This window comes from Pteronotus mesoamericanus, unplaced genomic scaffold, assembly GCF_021234165.1.
Source record: "Pteronotus mesoamericanus isolate MK-2021 breed Mesoamerican mustached bat unplaced genomic scaffold, CSHL_Meso_final contig_32, whole genome shotgun sequence".
Taxonomy (NCBI): Eukaryota; Metazoa; Chordata; class Mammalia; order Chiroptera; family Mormoopidae; genus Pteronotus; species Pteronotus mesoamericanus.
This window is the reverse complement of record NW_026555134.1, coordinates 7349362-7369843: the sequence shown is the minus strand read 5'-3', so window position 1 is coordinate 7369843 and position 20482 is coordinate 7349362. Positions and strand designations below refer to the sequence as shown.

The 20482-nt window shown below is 34.1% G+C and overlaps 1 protein-coding gene across 1 annotated transcript in view; it reads right to left on the bottom strand.

Moving 5' to 3' along the window:
* Window positions 1-7537: 7537 nt before the first annotated feature.
* The window catches only part of NEK1 (NIMA related kinase 1), a 96540-nt gene continuing 83595 nt past the window's right edge, over window positions 7538-20482 (bottom strand). The window contains exons 30-34 of the mRNA XM_054576064.1: window positions 18462-18613; window positions 15199-15407; window positions 14043-14173; window positions 13736-13868; window positions 7538-8711 (exon numbers count right to left, since the gene is read on the bottom strand). Coding sequence (XP_054432039.1) covers window positions 8698-8711; window positions 13736-13868; window positions 14043-14173; window positions 15199-15407; window positions 18462-18613 — 639 coding nt within the window. The 3' untranslated portion in view covers window positions 7538-8697. The remainder of the gene's footprint in view (window positions 8712-13735; window positions 13869-14042; window positions 14174-15198; window positions 15408-18461; window positions 18614-20482) is intronic.

The following is a 20482-nucleotide window of genomic DNA, read 5'->3' as shown; positions in this document are numbered from 1 at the left end:
TCCCTAGGATTTAAGACAGCTTAAAAAGAAATACGTAGTGTACCAAGTTTGCATTAATTAAATGCAGGTAGAAAAATACATTGCAAAGGAGAAAAAAATAAAGATATAAAATAGAACTAGAAATATGGATAATGCAAGAATATATACCATGAGCTTCTATACACTTACTGAACACAAAGGAACAAATTTGATTCTAAGCTTTCTACCAGCCAACAGAGAACTGTGACCAACTACACAATTCATAGTTCAAGAAAAACACAACCAACCTAGTGGCATTGAAGTTGCAAACCAAGGGTCTTTAACTAATAGAGTATATTGTAATAAAATAAGCACAAATCCCAACAACAACAACAACAACAACAACAAAAGTGTTATAGAGTATTTTTAGTGCAGTAAGCAGTTATATTTGGAGTTAGGGAGTATCTTTCACTCTGTTCTATTTTGTTCGTGTATCTGCAACCACGACACATGTGCATCAGGACTATTTAAGGTAAAACCTGAAAGAAGAAAAAAGGAAACTGCGTATACTGGGCTCTCACTGTGGGCCAGACACATTTTACATGTTATCTCAACCTCAACAAGGCATTTTATACGTTATTTCACTTAACCTCAATAATACTTCAAGCCAGTCCTATTTTATAATTTGAGCTAGGTTACTAGACTAGAAATCACCTGTTTCTGGAGCAAAATTCATCAGTCTAAGTGACTTCCTTTGAGTACGTTACTGTCTTATATAGAAGTTTGTGACTTGAAGAGGCAGTCCTCTTATTTGTATTAAGTGCCTCAAGAATGTTAATAAAACTTCAATTCAATAAATTTCTGAAGTTCAAGCTAGACACTGTAGGGAAACCAAGGGGAGCTAAATATAGTTCCTTTCCCAACTATGGAACGCACAACTTAGTGAGTTACTCCTTGTGACATTTTGATTATGTGAGTGCATATTTCAAATAAACGTGGGAATTTCTATTACAAAGTTCTGTGCCTGCAATTCAAGTCTTTATTCGGTGCTTTATTCTTTAATTTAAAGACTACATTGTATTGTATAATGGCCTTTGACTAAAATCATGAGTTTGTGGACTCTACTTAAATTTTAAATGTTTAAAGCTTAAGGTTCTACATTGGAAATTCATTCGCAGAAAGAGGAATGGAGAAGGAAATGAGACCTTAAGTACTTATACTACAGTTCAGGGAGCCCCTTCAAAGATACTTTTCCTTCTTCTCTGACCCTGTCCCTTCCAGCTACAACAGGCCATAAAATTCACAGAGTTGCTTCTCTGAGCAACTCTTACCTAAAAAATATGAAAAGATCAACTACAATAGATTTACATAGATACAGATGACAAATTTCAAACTGACTAGATATTCCTTGGAAACAAAAGCATGGTCTTCACTTAGAAAACAGCGCACACAAGACCTCTTGACGGCGGGGCTTCGAGCAAGCAAGGGGCAGATCGAAGGTGCTGACTATGCAGAGAAAAAAGTTAAAGAGATGTGAGCAGAGGGGCCTCGATGCGAGATTCCAGTTTAGTGAGAAGAAGCAGTTAACTAGAACTACATGGGGATGAATAGGGAGAAGCTAAAATCTGAGAGACAGACATTTTCTCCATGTCTAATCTGGAGAAGCAGCCAAAAGTATTCATCTTATGCAAGAGTTTTTCTGCTCTTGTGAACATCTATAGGTCACCTTTAATCAGACACATTCCATTATAATTGTCCTAAGTTTCATTTAAGGACCATTTCAGTAATGTCACGAAAAAAAATCAACTCTTTCTTTTTTCTCAGTCATTGTGATTCCATCAGACAGCACAACCTGGAGCTTGGAAACAATAATGGCGACCAGTTTATTCAGTTAATTAGCTGATGCCCGCTTCCAGGGTGACGTCAGGGAAGGGCATGCCCAACCACGAACACTGCATTTGGCAGTGCAAGGAGCCGTGACTGCCAAAGGGTGCTATCTATTGAAGCGTGAAACCAAACCAGGGCAAGATAAAAGGAGCCTAGTCCTTATAAAAATAGTATTGTTTTTCATTAATGAGCTCTTTTTAATCAAGTGCTCTTAATCAAGAATGCTTTCCTCCTCCACTAAAGGTTTAAGTTTCCATTTTCAGGTAAAAACCTTTCTGTGCCAAATGTAAAAGTTATCTGCTGGGGCTCAGTAACTTTCATTGGCATGCTAGAGGGAATTTATCATTTTAATTGCATTTGCCTAGTTAATACAAGACACAAACTTTTTACTGAAGATAAAATTTATTCTCTAGAATTTCCATCAGCTGTAAAGGATTTCTGTATTCAAGCATCCCACAAACATTTACTGCCTACCTACTGTAAGCCGGGCACAGAGCCAGACGTTAGACATGCAAAGATGAATAAGGCACAGTCATTGCTGTAAGATACTCACAGAGCCGTTAGGGGAGGAACATTAAATCAGTAATTTTTATGCAACGTAGGAAGTGCAAAATTAGCACTGTCTTGGGACAGTGGGAGGGCATGGAGGACGTCAAAGGAGACTGAAGTGGCCACCATCAAATGGCAGCTGAATTCCTGCCTGTACTATATGAATGAAAACAAATACCCAAACCAGCACGGGCCAATTTAACCATTTTTACCTTATGTATCATTTATGCCACTATTTTCTTGATGTTATCCTTTCAAATGAGTCACTTTATAAAAATTAAATTCAGTTTTTGATGTGCTAGTTACATTTTCCCAACCATATTTGTATTGCTGTATTTGTTCCCCTAGGATCTCTTTTTCGAAAAGTTTTATTTATTTTTATTTTTATTGTTGACACTGTTGCAGATGTCCCCACTTCCCCCCCTTTGCTCCCCTCCTCCCGGCCTGGCCCCCGCCCTCTGGCCATCACCTCACTGTTATCTGTCTAGGGGTCATGCACACGCGCTCTTTGGCTACTCCCTTCACCTTCTTCCATCCGGTGCCTCCTCCCTGCTCCCCTCTGACGGTTGTCACTCTGCTCCACGTATCCAGGCCTCTGTTTCTATTCTGTTTTAAACAGTTTTGTGTGCTCTCTAGGCTTCAGTGTGCTTTTGCTTCCAACAGTCAACACATGTGACTTTTCTTTGTAACTGCCCTCGGGCTAGGCTATAGGAGTCACTTTGCTCACACATGCAGAGCCTGAATTTGCACCTTGCGTGGGGCTTTTAACTGATGCCTGAGCATTTGGGAGTGTGAGAGCTCTCCTGCCTTACCTTGGGTTTGGACAATTTCTGAGAGTCCCCCTGGGAGATCAGGCTGAAAATACCCTTTGTGAAACTTGGCTTTAAACTGTACCTTCCCTGTCCTACCCTCACCTTCCTCTGTACCAGCCTCCCCTGGGGGCACTTCCTTAAGAAATCACCAGCACACAAATCCTTGTGTCAGGGATCTGCTTCTAAGGAAGTTGATTTAGGACAATGTGACCCTCTCCTCCCTACAAAAGGGAAAAGTGTTCATCCTTGCACTCACAGAATATCTTGTCTATCTACTTCAGTGATATACACAGCTCAGAAACACTCATCTGACAGTTATATGTTCAATTCTGCTACACAGAAAACTCGTAAGAGTTTCAGGGCAGGTACTTTATATTCTTCTCCAAGAAGGGACTGTTTAAAGAGACTGACTCTCCTGATAGAAAAGTTTTGCTTCTTAGCATTCTCAGCTCCATTCAGTTGCTTCCCACCAGTCCTTTAGCTGCCTGTCTCCGTTCTCTGTGGCCCTCAGCTCAGAGGCCCTGCCTGCTTCAGCTCATGTCTGTCTGACCCTCCCCTACCCATTGTGAACCCAATTTTCACCTACTATTCTTTAAATTGGAAAATAAATTTCCAGCCCTTTAAAAAAAATTTTTTTTTTAAATCAAGCAATTCTCTTCTGTCAGGCTTTAATAATTCTTATGAATTACATTTTATTCTGCCACTTTTCTTAATACAATTATATCTACCTGCAATCATTATGATTTATATTTGTGTCTATTTGCTGATTCTCTGTGGCCTTTGCTAGAAGCCAAACTCCATAGGCTAGGACTCTGCTTATCTTATCATTGCTATGTCCCAGTGCCTAAAAACAGTGCTTAGCACACAATAAGCATTCACAAATTTGTTGAGTAAACTGTGTGGAATTTCTCAACAAATCCCAAGTTCAGTTCTCTATTCTAACTCTTTCTGTGATTACTGATTACACCTATATGAATATCATGTTTGTGCAGGTATGGCTGAGACTTTCTCATTAAATAAAAAACATGACAAGGAGATGGGCCATCCTTAATCTGTCTTGGTCATCTCTGAGGATCCAAAGTCCTTGCGAAAGAAACATTACACCCAAAGTATTTATGTGTATAAAGTTATGTTTACTATCAATAATAGACCAGAGAGGAGGAGCAAGCTTGTTTGTACCATTGGCCTGATTTTTCTTTAGCTCACTGACATGGATAGTCAGAGAAGGAAGAAGTGGAAAGCACTTCGAATGACCTCCCAGAACATCTGCATTTGAGTCTAGCTCTGCCTCGGTCTTGTGTACATCACAGATGTTCTGAGCATCAGTTTCCTCTTTTATAAAAATGAGGATAATAATAAACTCCTTTGATCTTATAGGATTGTTATAATTAAACCTATACATTTACATAAAGGCTGGTAGTGCAAATTGCTAGGTATTATACAACTATTAAAATTTATAATTATTTTCTTGAATATCACACACAAGCTACACACAAATTCTCTCTCTTCAGTTCATGCGTATCTTCCAACTACCAAACATATTTGAAACAAACGTACAACTTGTATAAGGAAAGAATATTATAACTTAAATTAAAAACTAATTGCAACCAAATGTTGTCAGGGATGTGGAGCAACTGGAACACTCAGACAGCACTATAGGGAGTATGAATCAGGACCACCGTTTGGAAAACTGTTTATCATTGTCTACTAGAACTGAACATATGCATCTCTTATGACTCAAAAATTCCATTTTTAGGTGTATACTCAACAGAAATTCATACATATGTTCACCAGAAGGTATGTAGAACAGTGGTCACTACAGCTCTATTGAAAATATCCAAACTCTGGAACAGTGGAATGCATAAATAAATTGTGTAATATTTTAATAACAGAGCACACCAATGAGAATGAACAAAGTAAACAAACTATACTCAGTGCAGCAACATGGATGAATCTCACAAACACAATATTGGGCAAAAGGAACCAGATGCAAAGGAGTGCCATACCACATGATTCCATTTACATACAGTTCAAAAAACGAGTCTGTGATGTTGCGAAAAGACAGAGGGCACTGTGAGGGGTAATAAGAGAATGGGACTTCTGGGACACTAGGAATGTTCCTTTCTTTAGCCACATGCTGACTCCATGAGTATATTCTCTTTTTGAAAATTAATTGGGCTGAACAATTATGATTGGGCCCTGTTCTATATGTACATTTTCATTTCAATAACGAGTTTACTTAAGGGAGAAAAACTTCAATGGAAGTTTTAAGGAGTAAATTAGATTCAGCAGTGCGCTGGCACACTGGCTTTCGGAGGAAAAAGAAGCCTTGACTTACAGTGTTTTCCAAGTCCTATGTGGTAGATACTCTCACTATGTTTGAGTTCAGGCTTCAACGCTGTAACAACCAGTTCATAAAAGTCCTGTCTATTTAACAATCACGATCTCACAGGTTGAAATGAGCCACTCAAACACACCAAGGAGACAGCACCACTGACGAAATTAACTTTAGAAGTGATTTTTGCCTTATAGTTACCTAATGTTCTTTTTATTTTTAATTTTTAAAAACTGATTTGAGAGAGATGGGGGGAGAAACATTGATCGGTTGCCTCTTCCCAACCAGGGATCAAACCCGCAACCTAAGAGCTTTTGGTGCACCAGACAATGATCCAACTAAGTCACACAGGCCAGGGTTAACTAATGTTATTTAACTCTAGATATGCTTTTTGCCTTATACTCCTCAAAAGATAATTACTATATCATTATAAAAGTATCATTTTATAAGAATGATATAAATAAGCCAGCTTCAAAATATATACAGCAAAGATGGATGAAACTACAAGGAAAAAAGCACAATACAATCATAATGGGATTTTTTAGCCATTTCTAAGTAACTGATAGAAAATCAACAAAAATCAATAGATAATAACAGATGAATTACATTAAATTAAAAGTTTACCCACTGGGGATATAGAACATTGATCTTCTGCAGAATGCATATTCTTTTAGGCAAAAGCATATCAACAAATTTCGACTAACTGGTAGCTTATAGGAAAAAATGTCATAAAACTATGGCCTGTGGGCCAAATCCAGGCCACCATCTGTTTTCGCAAATAATGTTTTATTGGAATAAGTCATGATCATTTATGTATTGTCTATCGCTCTTTTTACACTATAATGGCAGAGTTGAATAGTGGCAACAGAGACTCTTTGGTCCACAAAGCTGAAATTATATGCTATTTGGCTCTTTAAAAAAACTAAAAGGAGAGTTAAGCAAGATTATAGGATACAAGGTCAATATTAAAAATCCATTTTTATATACTAATAGGGAAAAATCACAAATAGAAGATTTTAACATATGATTTATAATAGCATCAAAAATTATGAAATACTGAGGGATAAATTTGACAAAAAATGTGCAAGATTGTGCACTGAAAATGATTAAATGTTGCTGAGAGAAATTAAAGATGACCTAAGTGGGCATATACACCATGCTCATCGATCAAAAGGTGCAATACCAGTAGAGAAGAAAACATAGGGGTAATCTTACTTATTTTAGGTTTGGCAAAAGTTCTTTCAACAGACTTCAAAAAAAAACCAACAACAATAAACCAAACAAATTCTAAAAGAAAAAAATCTGACTTCATAGAATTTATGAACTTTTATTTTTAAAAGGACACTTTAAAAAAATGTGTAACTAAGAGTTACATGTGTAAGACCTAGAACTTGCCTGATGCTGGCCATTTATGCAAGTGCCTTCATTCATGTTAATATTCAATGTCCTTGCCTGTTAAATGAAGATAATACTAAATTACCGTCATAGCCCATTCTAGTTCTAATATTCTATAAACCTATAAATGCTTCCATGCTTTGCCTCCAACACTTCTAACATCTTACTGATCAATACAGCTCTCTTCCCCATTGACACAGAAAATCCTTCCATAACAACACTCGAGAGCCACTCACCACCAACTGACTAAAGATGACACAAACTCTGTTTGTCATCTCTATTTTTGTATATATGACATCATCTGAGATACAGCTAAACAACTTTTTCTACTGTTATACCTTTATTTGCTTTTCTAATAGTTGTAATAGGTTAAGACAAAAAAAAAAAACAAAACAACAACAAACCCTCTCCAAATCATTCTCATCTTTCAGGATTATAGAGAATTAAAGTACAGAATTCAAATATTCCTCTACTAAAAAAAAAAAAAAAGAAAAGAAAATCATCAGGTAAAAGAAACAAGAGTGTTCTCAGCTCTGTGTAAAAGCATTCTATTGAGAATAGTGTTAATAAATATATAACGACCAACAGTGTACTTCAGGTAGAAAGTAAAAATTTAATAGTAATATTACAAAATAAATGTATAAAAATCAAGTATATAGTTTTCAATGTTAGAAATAATACACATAATAAATTCAGCATAGTACTGATGGTGCTGCCAGATACGATTTTATTGTTCTAATTATAGATTATGCCAATCAGGCTGCTCTGTACTCAAGTTTCAAAAAAAAAAAAAATCTGCTTTTATTACTAAAAGCATCTGGACTTTAGACATCGCTAATGAAACTACGTAATGAAGCTGTGTGACTATCATCTTAATGATCTTCTCATAATGGAAATAAAAGAGGCAAACATTTCCCTGCTTTGGAATAACGGTTACCAAAACTGCCAGAGTGTCAAAATAGAAATGATTCCCTTCTGCTTTTTAATCTCAAATAAGTACATGCATGTGAGAAAACAAAAAGGGCAACTTTATGCTATATGCTATGTCAATGTTAAAATTTACAGACTAATTTTTAGATGTAATATTCCTGGTTCTGGTCATTAAAGGAAGTACAAGTTTCCTTTAGGAAATACAATTTCGCTATTCTTTCAAAATCAAACTTTTCAATGATACCTAAGACTGTTTCTACAGACTGTTTTCACTGAGATAGTTCAGGAAACACACTGGTCGAAAAAGGACTGAATATAAACTTTAAGGCTGAAAATTTCATCTTCAAAACATAAAGATTTAAATAGAGCCCTTGACAAGGTTATTTGATACTTAATTGCTGGTCATGAAAACAAGTAAACAGGAAAAAAAAAAGGGTCATATTTAAATACTTAAATGAAAAGCCACAGTCAGGTCTTTCACAACCCATGTAATTCTTTCGACATAAAGACATTTGCTGAAAGTAAAAGTTACCTTACTTCATGGTAAATCTTCTTCAAAACCATTAAGTCCAGTTCTGGATCAATGTCTCTTACGCTCTGGTTGGCTGATTTAATAAAGTGTATAATCTGCAGGAGGTCACTATAGAACTCAATTGAATCTTAATTGAAAAATGTCATGTTTGTCCATCTTTTTCATGCAATCAGCATGCCCATCTTAAATCTGATATATCATTTATAAAAAATTGCTGCATTCTCCACTGAAGCTTGTTATTCTGATGAGCCCAATTTAAATGCTTTCATATAGTTGAGGATTACAGAATGTTCTGACGATTATTCATCATTATCTGTAGAAAAAAGAAAAAAATTCAATTAATTTCACTTCAGATTAAACTATATGTATCTATTTGTAAAAAACTCATACTTTCTCACGGTGAAGAAAAAGAGCTTTGTAGTTTCAAATGTAGTTTTATTATATCACATATTCAGTGTAAAATATTCAGACAATACAATGAAGAATAAAGTGGGAAGCAAAAATCATCTACAACCCAAACACAAACTATGTTAATAATTTTATATAAATCTTTCCAGATCTTTCCCTATGCATATATGAATATCTTTTAAAAAATTACAAGAAAATACAGTTTGCAGACATGAGTTTTCCCCCTTAAAACACATAATGGACGAAAAGATTGATAAGTAAGTAATAAAGCAAGACAACAAAATGTTAATGGTAGAATCTAGGTGGTGGGTGTATGGGTGATAACTGGAAAGTTCTGTCAGCATTTCCATACAATGACAATTTTACTATAATAAGTTGAAAAAGAATGTTAGAGATATATCCCATGTCAATTTCAATGGCTGCATTGCATTTTATTTTATGGATATGACATAATTAAGCATTTCCATTTATAGACATTTTAGTTATTTCCAATTTTTCTTTATTCTAAAAAAACATTGTTCAATGAATTAAACACGGCACTTAATCTTAGATAACAATCACTATCTTCCACACTCTAGCAAAGGTGATTGTTCACTAAAATCCAAGTGTCATCTCAAATCACTGCACTGCTTAAACCCTCCACTGGTGCCCCTCTGCCTCAGAATAGAACCTGTGCCCCACACGGACTGCAAAGCCCTTCATTATCTGGCCTTTTAAATATTTCTAGTCTTATCTACTTTCACTGCCCATTTTCCCTAAGCGTCCCCACAAATTACACTTTAGTTAACACTACATTGCTAATAGTTCCCCCAATGCAACATTTTGCATCCCTCTGTGTATAAGTATACATACTGATTTGGGGGTACATTCACAATCATCTTTCAAAATCCAGCTCTGATATCCTCTCCCCTAGGAAGAATTACTGTGACACCTTTATTTCTTCTAATACAGCTGGTTCATTATCATATACCACATGTATTTTATTCCTTCTAGTGCTACAATTATCTCTCTGTACTACAATTCAGTTATGCTTTTACAATTACACAATGCTTTCAAATAGTTAGGAAAGTAGAGAGTATAAAATAATAAACACATATGTACCTAATGCCTATAATTAATAAAAGTTAACTTGAGGCCATATTGGTTTGGATTATTTGTTAAGGAAGAACCCATTACAGATAGAAAGTGCCCTTTTCCAGTCATATTGATCTCTCTTCTTCTCCAAGGACATTATCAGTATTCTGAATCTGATGTATATCCTTCCTTCTCATGCTTTTACTTTTATCAGGTATATGCACACCTAAATAAAATTGCTTTTAAACATTATATAAATGGTACTATGTACTTATTACTTATTCTACAGATCACATTTCTGGGGCTTATCCATACTGATAGATGAAAACTTAGTTCATTTGTTTTAACTGCTACACAAAATTTCATTACATAAACACAGCACAATATCTAAAATGAATGTGGAAAAAAGTATGTATTTCCTGGTTAAGAAACTAAAAGTTTGTACTTATGCCTGTAACTTAAACCATTCCGTATTATGAAAAAGAGCCCCATGAAATCCAAATACTGTAAAAATTACTGAGGATTATTTTTCAGTCCATTATAGTACTATTTTATAAAATGGGGTTCAAGATCTCAATAAAATCAGGAATCCACAAGTTCCAGATAATGTTTTAATTTTATATTTTCAATTTGCTGATAATAAATATAATCATTTAATATTTTGGGAAGAAACATCTGCTTTATACTATTAAGTCACAACTAACAGATATTTTCAAGGACTAAGACTTAATTTTTTCACTGATGTCTAAGGACTTACATTCTTGGAGTCTAAAAAAAAATTTCCCCTTTAATGGAATTGACATGTTATTCAAGTTTAAGGAGCACTGTATCATAGTCCCCTCTTTTGAAGAACATGGGAAATTTTTTCTTTTCTTTCAATACCAAAAATAGCTGTCTTCTGAGTAACTGACATGTTTTGTCTGTTGAACACTGTGACTCATGTGCTTAATTAGGTTTCCTGCTTTGCTAGAAAGATCAGCCCCAAATTTGTGATCTACTTTCACAAAATGTAGAGACCATTTGAACATAACTTCGTATTCTTTCTTCAGTTTTGGCTTAATATTATATTGCTTGCACTCATTTGCCCGAGACATTAACTTTCCCAAATGTCTGTTCTTAATTTAATTTTATCTTATACTATATATATTTTTAAATGCAACCTTTAACTTTTTTGGAATAAGATAAAGTAAAAATAAAAATTTATATTGTTAAATTTAAGCATCAACACTTTAAATCCCCAACTTTAGTCCACAAATCATACATTTAAAGTAACAGAATTTTTTGACAAATATTCTAGAAATATAATCTTGTTCAAAATAATCAGAATCACTTTATACATTCATTTTCTCCTTACTTCATGGTAAAAATACTTAAAACAAAAAGACCACATATTATTTACCTTGATAACCCACTTCATTCACTAAGGTTAATTTTAAGTAACTTTAAGCTTTTTCCAAAAAATTAAACGCTCCCAGAATAAAATTGTACCAAAAAGAATAATCAAAAGAACCTGGTATACAAGCTGTCAGGGAAATTCCAGAAGAGAACTTTCAAGATATTTTGTGTAATGGAACATCTCTACATTAAATTTTACATTTTTCCTCCAAATGGAGGTATTTCATAGTTCTTTGACAATATTTTTTGTAAAAACATAATTTTTGGTATATTCAGACACTCTGCTCAGATCCTGATTTTTTTTTCTTTCAGTTTTTTCCCTAATGCTGTCAATTCTTTTTTTTAATTGTATTTTTTTTCTGTTACCATTTAGTCCCTTACACCCTCCGCCCCCCACAATCACCAAACTGTTGTCCACGTCCATGAGTCCTTTTTCCTTTTTGCTCAATCGCTCCACTTCCTACCCTGTCCCCCCTTAGTTGTCATCCTGCTCTCTGTCTATGAGTCTGTCTTTAGTTTGCTTATCAGTTCAGTTTGTTCATTAGATTCCACATACGAGTGAAGCCATATGGTATTTGTCTTTCTCTGACTTACTTATTTCACTTAGCACCATGTTATCCAAGTCCATCCATCCTATTACAAAGGGTAAAATTTTCTTCTTTTTGATGGCTGAATAGTATTCCATTGTGTAAATGTCCCATAGATATAAAAAATTATCTTATTTTTATTTGTTATCATCTTAACTCCTAAGGGGGCTAAAGGAAACCGTAATGAATAATAAAGGCAGCACTAATTACTGGCTTATGAAGGCAGACTGGTCTATATTCAATGCATTGCATGGTGCTAATGACCCTAACTTTTTTTTTTATAGTATTCTGTTAAGAAGAATAACAAAAATACACTAGTTTTGGAAGCTACAATAGCACTCACTGTACCTGAAGACTTTCTAGTTTTGATTTATCAATAACTATTAAGAGTTTTTACAAGACTTTCACTTCTGTTAAAGCAATTCAAAGAAATATCTTTTTGCTGAGCTTTATAAAATACCTATAAAAGCTTAGGAAAAAGCAGTCAATGTAAATAAGTCTATATAACTGTAAAGCTGCTACCAAAATTTAAAAAAAATTACTGAATTTCATTTTAGTAATTCTTCATGATATCGGAATATCAGATATTTTTATAAAAAGCCTTGCTCTGAAATCCTGGACCTGAATATTAACAGCTCTCTTCCTATGAATACTCACTCCAGGCATTCATCATCTCGTGCCCAAATGCACCTAAGTTTCAAAACAGATATTACTCCAATCTCAGTACTCTTTAAACCACCAGAATAGTGTTGCCAGATTGAACTTTATAAAACATCTTATTATGACAGTTCTTTCAGTTCAAAAATCTTCACTGATTTCCACTGTGTATTTTAAACACTTCACAGTTTCGAATCACAAAGACTAATTCTCCATAAGAAGCTTCTAATATAGTCAATTTAATCTTGCTACACATTAATTACTGGTTCATTCTGTTTTCCCCACAAGCTGTTCCCTCTACGTTTCTTTCCATTTTTGGCAGTCCAACCTCCCTTTCTCTAATTCCTAGTGCACTAAAAAGTATTTAAGATGAGCATTTTGATATATAGTTTTAAACCTTCCTTCACATATTTATGTCTCATCTCCCAGGGAAACTGTAATCAACATGTAAGCAAAGATTAGGTCTTTTAATGTCCAGAGTAATGAAGTGCTAGGCATATAAGAAGTATACAATAAATCTTTTGAAAAACCAATCATAATATCATAGATTGGAGATCATCTCTCTATTTTGATAGCAAAGGAAACTGAAACTTAAGACAAAATAAATCACTCGATGTCACATTATTAGTCTTCTGAAAAGTCAGGACTATAACTCTGGTCTCTTGGTTCCATGTTTAGTGCTCTTGACTAAATTTAAGGAGAAACCATTTTTAACTATAATAACTTTTAATTAAAAACTCCTAACATATTTTGAGAGTCTCTATAGGTAAATATTTTCCAAATATAAAAATGGGTTATATTCACTTCACTACAGATGAACTTTACTTACTGTGGAAAAGATTACATTTAGTATTTAGGAGAAACTTTACATATTACCGAAGCATATGTGTCTAAAAGTTTAACACTATATCCTTGAAAATAAAGTATTCTAATCTCTAGAGCTGTCCAACAAGGAGGTGTTAAAAAAAACCTGATTCAAATATTATGTATAAATTAAATAAAAATATTGACTTAAAGGATGTAAGCCAATAAAAGTAGAAGCCAGAACCAGTAAAACTATATGACACAACTAATTTTATATTGCTTAAAAGTATACTAGACATGGTTCCAATATTGATTTCATTAAAATGCATGTGATATAAGCTCATCAATTTACATTTGTCATTTTGTTTCTGTGCACATTTATTTAAAATATAAAGATGTGAGGAAATCTTACCTTCTTGGTAGGCCCCATCTGCCATGACTAAATGAAGGATCTTGGCATAAAGATGCTGATGTTCATTTCCCAAAATATTCTGAGCTATGGTTGAACAAATCTCAATATTTTCATCTTCATCTTCATGAATAGCCTATACCAAATTTCCGAATATAAAGTGATATTTTAATATTATCTTTCTCTAATGAAGACTTTGTCAATTATTTATAATAAATCTACTTACGAATAAAAATCACCATTTCACTAGTAATTCAAACCAAACAGAGCGTATTTCAAAATTAAGTATTTTAATTGACATTACACTTACTTTTATTTTCTCATAAACCTCAAAGAACTTTTCAAAGCCTATTTCCTGCTCCAGGTGAAGTCTCAGTTCCTCTAAATGATTGAAGACACTGTCATATTCACACTCACTAGTTATCTCGCCGTCGCTGTTATCTAAAAAACATTAAAAAATAAGGTAGTTTATGGTTAAAAAGACAGAATAAAATAATTATTACCTTAACCAAATAAAATTCTATAACTGAATGTTGCTGAAATAGCCTACTTTGAACTTTAAATAAAAAGTTTTTGCTGTCATACTTGCTACTTATACAGGTAATCAATGTATATATAAAACTGTCTTAATAAGAACGTTATTCTGAAAATCTTTTCTTTTATAGACATAAACAGTAAACCAGTTTAGAATAAAAACTTTCCTAGAGTTGTCATCAAATTTAGTAAAAAAATAAAATAAAAAAGCATATGTTCTGCATCAAGGTAACCAATCCTAATGACTATTTTTAAAAAGTAGATATTAAACAGGGGGCAAAACATAAAAAAGCATGCAGAAGGCAGATGGCCTAAGACACACACCATAAAATTTTAGTAAAGCACCTAAAAGGCATTATAAATGCTCTATGTTTTATGTCATGTACATGTCATGTACTTTGAAAAACTCTAGTAAAAGACATAATTATTAAAGGATCATTCCTTTTCCCATGAGTTCTTCATTCCAAATAAATAGTTAATGAAATACACAAATTTCCTTTGCATCATAGGGGTAATGCTATGAACAAATAGTTTCTTAACGAAAGTTTTAAAAACTTTTTTTAGTATTAACACACTTCTAGTTAACCAACGTATACAGACGCTCTCTGCAAAACATAAAATGCTAAGAAAACTAAGTTATTATCGTTATTACTAAAAAAATAAGAAATGAGTATTGTTATTCTGTCAAGAAACAGAATAAAAAATGCTTCATAAAACATTTTCATAATTTAATGGAAAAGAAATGGAACAACTGGTATGGGCATTTGTGTGAACAGAAAAAGAAAGAATTAAAAAGTCAAGACACAGAAGCAGCCTTCAGTTTTATTTAAAACTGGAAATAGTTCATATCAGATATCGGAAAAACACACTCTACTTGAAATATCTGCACACAGTGAGAAAGACAAAGGCCCTGCACGGTCAGGGTCACGCACCCGAGTGCCATTCTTCGTTGAGGGCACTTTCGCTGCTGGGGTTCTCCTCCTCCTCCGCCACATCTGTCCCATTTGCAGTGTGTTCTATGTCACTGTTCTTTAAGACTGATTCTTCCTCCTCACTGTATTCTTCCCCAGGTTCTTCCCTAAGCAACTGCTCCATAGAGGCCTGAAGCTCTTGTAAATCTGTGTCAGTTTCTTCAAACACACTGAAATTTAAAAAATTAAACTTTAACAGTACTAATATTGGATCAAAAGAAATTTGAAAAAAGCCTACAGCTTTTGAAAAAAAGACTTTATTGATTTATTTTTAGAGGAGGGGAAGGGAGGGAGAAAAGAGAGGGAGAGAAACATCGATGTGGAAGAGAAACATGGATTGTTGCCTCTTGCATGAGCCGTGAGGGGACCGAACCTGCAACCCAGGCATGTGCCTCACCGGGGAATCGAACTGGCAATGTTTTGCTTTGCAGGATGACGCCCAACCAACTGAGCCACACAGGTCATGGCACATATTCTGGAATACATAAGTCAGAAGATGACTTGTTTAAAATGGTCATGAGGCCCTGGACAGGAAACTTAGTTGGTTAGAGTGCCGTCTTGATAAACTGAGGTTGCAGGTTTGATCCCCAGTTAGGGCACATACAAGAAACAACCAAAGAATGCATAAATAAGTGGAACAACAAATTGATGTTCCTTTCTCTCTCTCAAATCAATAAAAAATAAAATGGTTCTGATTTGCCAAAGAGAAGCATGTAACTATCGATACTATTCATTGCTTAAATTTTGCTTAAATCTTTAAAAGAAAAAGAAAATATTTCTAAAGTACATAATAAGTAGACATTACTGTGTGATTATAATACATTAACCATAATAATTTTATCTGAGGAATCTTGTTTCCAAGAAATTGCTCAGGACATTAATTTTACTTTCATGGACTTATATAGGCTTAAATGAACTAATTTATGCAAATAATATTCTTATATTTATATAGTATTTTAGTTTAGTTTTATCCTATTATTTAAATTTTATTCACACAAAACTCACTTTAGAGCCATGGAACTGTGAATTAAAGTGTTTCAATGACTTATTCAAGGCCACCAGTCAATAAATGACAAATATAGCACTGAAATCCTCTGACCACTTCTACAATACCCCAAAATGTACTCAAAATGTTACCTCTCTCACGATTTGCTTCTTTCTCCTAAAGTGGCATCCAAATAGGAAAATTTGCTAAACCAAACACAAGGGCAGACAAAGACCTTTCCTAAGTTTATTCACCAATCAAACAGACAAGTGTTCACTGAAGAACTAAAATTTCAACAATATTATGTGAGACAGTGAATAAAATTTCCATAAAGGGGAAAGATATTTTAATGTAGAAATATCTTTATTTTGTTACTTGATATACAAACTCCTACACTCTGACTTTGGAGAACCTATAGAAAAGCAAAGCATCTATGAGAAAGAGAATGTCTAATGTTTTTGGATCATCCTACTAGTAGCATTTAACTTACTATTTATAATACAAAATAACATACTGTGCACATCTGCTATGTACCATTACTACAGTGACTGGACATTAACCATTGATGAAATCTTTTAAGCAGAGCTGTTAAGTCTACGACTGTGGGGAAAATATGAGAAGATTAAGATCTCTTGTGAAATGAACATTCAAAAATGTCTCAGGTAGTTTAAAACCTGGTCACAAATTCACTTCTTGGTAGGTTTCACATTATACTATACTGAATAAAATTTGGATTAAAAATTTTTTTTTCCCCACAAAGGAAACATCAAGTGAAATTTTCCTATATAGACATGGAATAACTTACTTTCACAAATCATTTAATTTTCAAATTAAAAAAAATCATGTTAAAGTCTTCTAATTTAAATTTTAAAATAAAATTGTAATCAACCAGTGACTGAAAGCACATGAGCTGCAAATAAGCTATACAGTTCGCTGAGATAAAAACTGATGACTTTATAAAAACTTTGAGGAAGAAACTGTAACCTAGCACTCTGTCAACCATAAGGTGCTGAAATGTTGTGTTCTCCAATAGGCTTAATAAAAAGACAGTTAAAATGCTAATGACCACAGCTAAGCAGAAGAAAACACAGATAAAAAGGTAACTTTTCCTCCAAATTTTGAGGGCACCAGCAAAATTCTACAGAACTCTATGAAAAATGAAAATAAATGGCAACATTTAAAAGATAAAATTGGTTAGAAATTTAAGGAGGAACAAGGCTTAAGAAAAACAGAGAAAAATGAAATGGAGCAGATGAAGTAGCCCTGAATCAAGTATTATAGGGGGAAAAATCATGAGACTGATATAAGGCTTTCAATCAGACCAAAACACAAGTTCTTTCTATTGAATGGCAGAGGTGAAAAGGAGAAAATTAAGTTAAACAAAACAGAAAATAAAGCATATAAATTCTAATATTTTGTAATATATTTCCTGGTGGCTTAAATACACTGTACCTTCTCAAACACTGTAATCCAGGGTACTATGGTTTCATTTCTCCCCCTCAAATTATTTTGTCTGAGAGGCTGGGAAGGTTGACCGATATCAAAGAACGTGGAGCAGGATTATTGTCTAACGGGCCATCACTTCCAACCCTCTCAGACGAGTTGGCTAAACCGCCCTCCTAAATCTTAGATTCTTCATGAATTATGAAAAAAAGGAATTTTGTGAAAGCTATTAAGTTATATGCAGAACAACATGTAGGCACATGTAGATACACACAAACAAAGTAAGTATTCCACCGCTAACTCCCTGCTGCTATGGTTTTGAAATCATTCATGTCAGGAGAGAGATGAGGACGGAGCTTTGGGTCACCTTCTTTTGGGGAACTGTAGTCTACTAAGTACATACTTCAGAAATTCCAACTGCAACCCCTGTATCATGCGGTGTTACACTGTTAAACAGACATTACCCTGCTAACACTCATTCACTGAATTTTTATTAAGCACCTACAAGGTGCAAGCCATTGTGCTGGATGCTAAGTGGTGGATGAGAGAGAGAACACCAGTGGAAACTATTTTCTTTTTTCTTCAAGTGAGATTAAGTTGCATTATTCAGAGGCAGAAATACATATCAAAATTTGCATGACTGGACTTTAAATATGTTGTAAAAAGTTAAAGGAGTAGTGAAAAGTTAGCTACAGATCATTTTTAAAAAACTGTCTAGGGAAATTATCATCCCTAGGACACATATAAACTTGGAAATTCTGTTAGTGTGACTATCTGTTAATGATGTCATACTCACATGTCTTCAGAATCAGAAGGTCCCTCTTTAAGGTGCTCATCTTCAATTTCATCTATTTCAAGATTGTCTTCACGTACATCTCCTACAGTGGGAACATCCATCAGTGTTCTGAACAGCTTTGAGAGATCTGGAAGTGAACATGTCCTCAACATCTAAAAAAAGTCAATAGATTTCTTCTTATGAGTAAGAAAATTGGGAAATAAAAAACAAAAAATTAGAAAATTAGAGGTAATAATAATTGTGTTATTATACATATGTGAGACATATACATTAATAGCTAACTTGTCCAATGTGAGAACTAATTCTCTTGAATTTCAGTGAGGAAACTAAACCTGTGAGTTATGCCCGGGTTTCAGCTCAGAGGTTTCAACATAAAGTCACTTTTATAAGGTAGGGAGAGTTGTTTATTTGGGATGTGCACACAGCAAGGATTTGGAAATCTGTCAGGAATTAAGCAGTGCTAGAAACTGCCCATTTACTCCTTCTCACTCATGGTCTATATTGTCCCACCTTCAGTGGTATCTCTGCTAAGTCGTCTTCTACTTTCCTATGGCCAACCCTCAGTATATATTTTTGCCCAAATCCTGGAGTGAGTGAGTCTGAAGCTTGACTAAGCACCCGTTACACATAACTGGTAGCTTTTTGTATCACTTTATCACTAGGAGTTGCAGGCTAGCTGACACTAGTTAAATCAGGGACCTCAACTTAGTGCCAAAAAAAAAAAGCCTAACATTGCTTCCCTGAGCAATAGACTCTGAATGGAGCCTTTCCCACCATGGAAGGCTATAAACACAAGCACTTTGATGTTCATAATGAAAATCATTTGTAGCAGCAGGATGAAAAGGAACTGGGCAAACTGAGCTGAGAAAAAACAATGTATATAGTTTAGGTGTTTGGAATTTGGATTTGTGTTGGATAAAACCAGGGATATTAGGAATAGCTTTTGTCCACCAATCTTTCAACAATGAAAATGTCGATGGTTAGACGGGGCTATGAAACAAATACCTATTGTGTAAGTCTGAGGGTTGGGTTAACCCCAACGGAATCTTGAGATCTGAAACATGACTCCCAAGGCCCTGATAAGAATCCTACACCAGATGGGAGACTGTGAAAATACAATGTTCAGCATGTTAATGAAAATTTATATACTTGGCCAATTTTATTGGTACAATCTGTTTTTGAGAATAAAAAAGGATACATTTCCATTATTTGAACATAATTTACATATTATAGCACTCAGGAGGAAAAAATGGTTACAAACTACAAGATGGTGAAGATACACTGCTTGTTAGAGCACTTAATAACAGTACTGAAAGTATTTCTTTTGCTGAATCTCTTACTGTCAGCAGAATTTATGCTTGACTTGTTTATTATTTTAGTGGTTTGAACCATGTATATTATAAACCAGCAGTATGCAAAATATATATCCAACAACAGTTTCTTCAGTTACATCCTAATCAAAAATATTAATAGCATCTATGCATTACATACCTAAATACAAAATGACTACATAAAAGGATGCAATGTTTTTTAGGCTGGCATATATTTCAGTCCTGGAAAATCATCCAATTCTAATTTATTCCTTTCACTAATTAAAATAACTTTCATAACAAAAAAATAACACAGGAAGACATTTTAAGTGGTATGCAATCTGACAACCTTCCTCTCAGAATGGACACCTACTAACCCAACAGCTATCTATCCTACGTTAAAAATCATTAATGTTTGTAGTCTTCTTTGATAAACTGTTTAAATTTTAATAGGATATTAATCTTCAGTCAGAAAATTTTATATAAGAAAACTTCCAGTTTTATAATTCTGATTCTACTAATTTTTTGTTGTTAAAAGTAATATTCTATAGTTTTAACATTCATAGAAAGAGACCTTCCTGAAAATAGCAATCTGTACATGTTGCCTGAGATCTTTATTTAAAGCCAGACTAATTTTTTTCTAGATTCTTCATAGCATGATTTTACACAGCTAGCATTTGGTGGCATTATCAATCAAATAGTAGAACATTA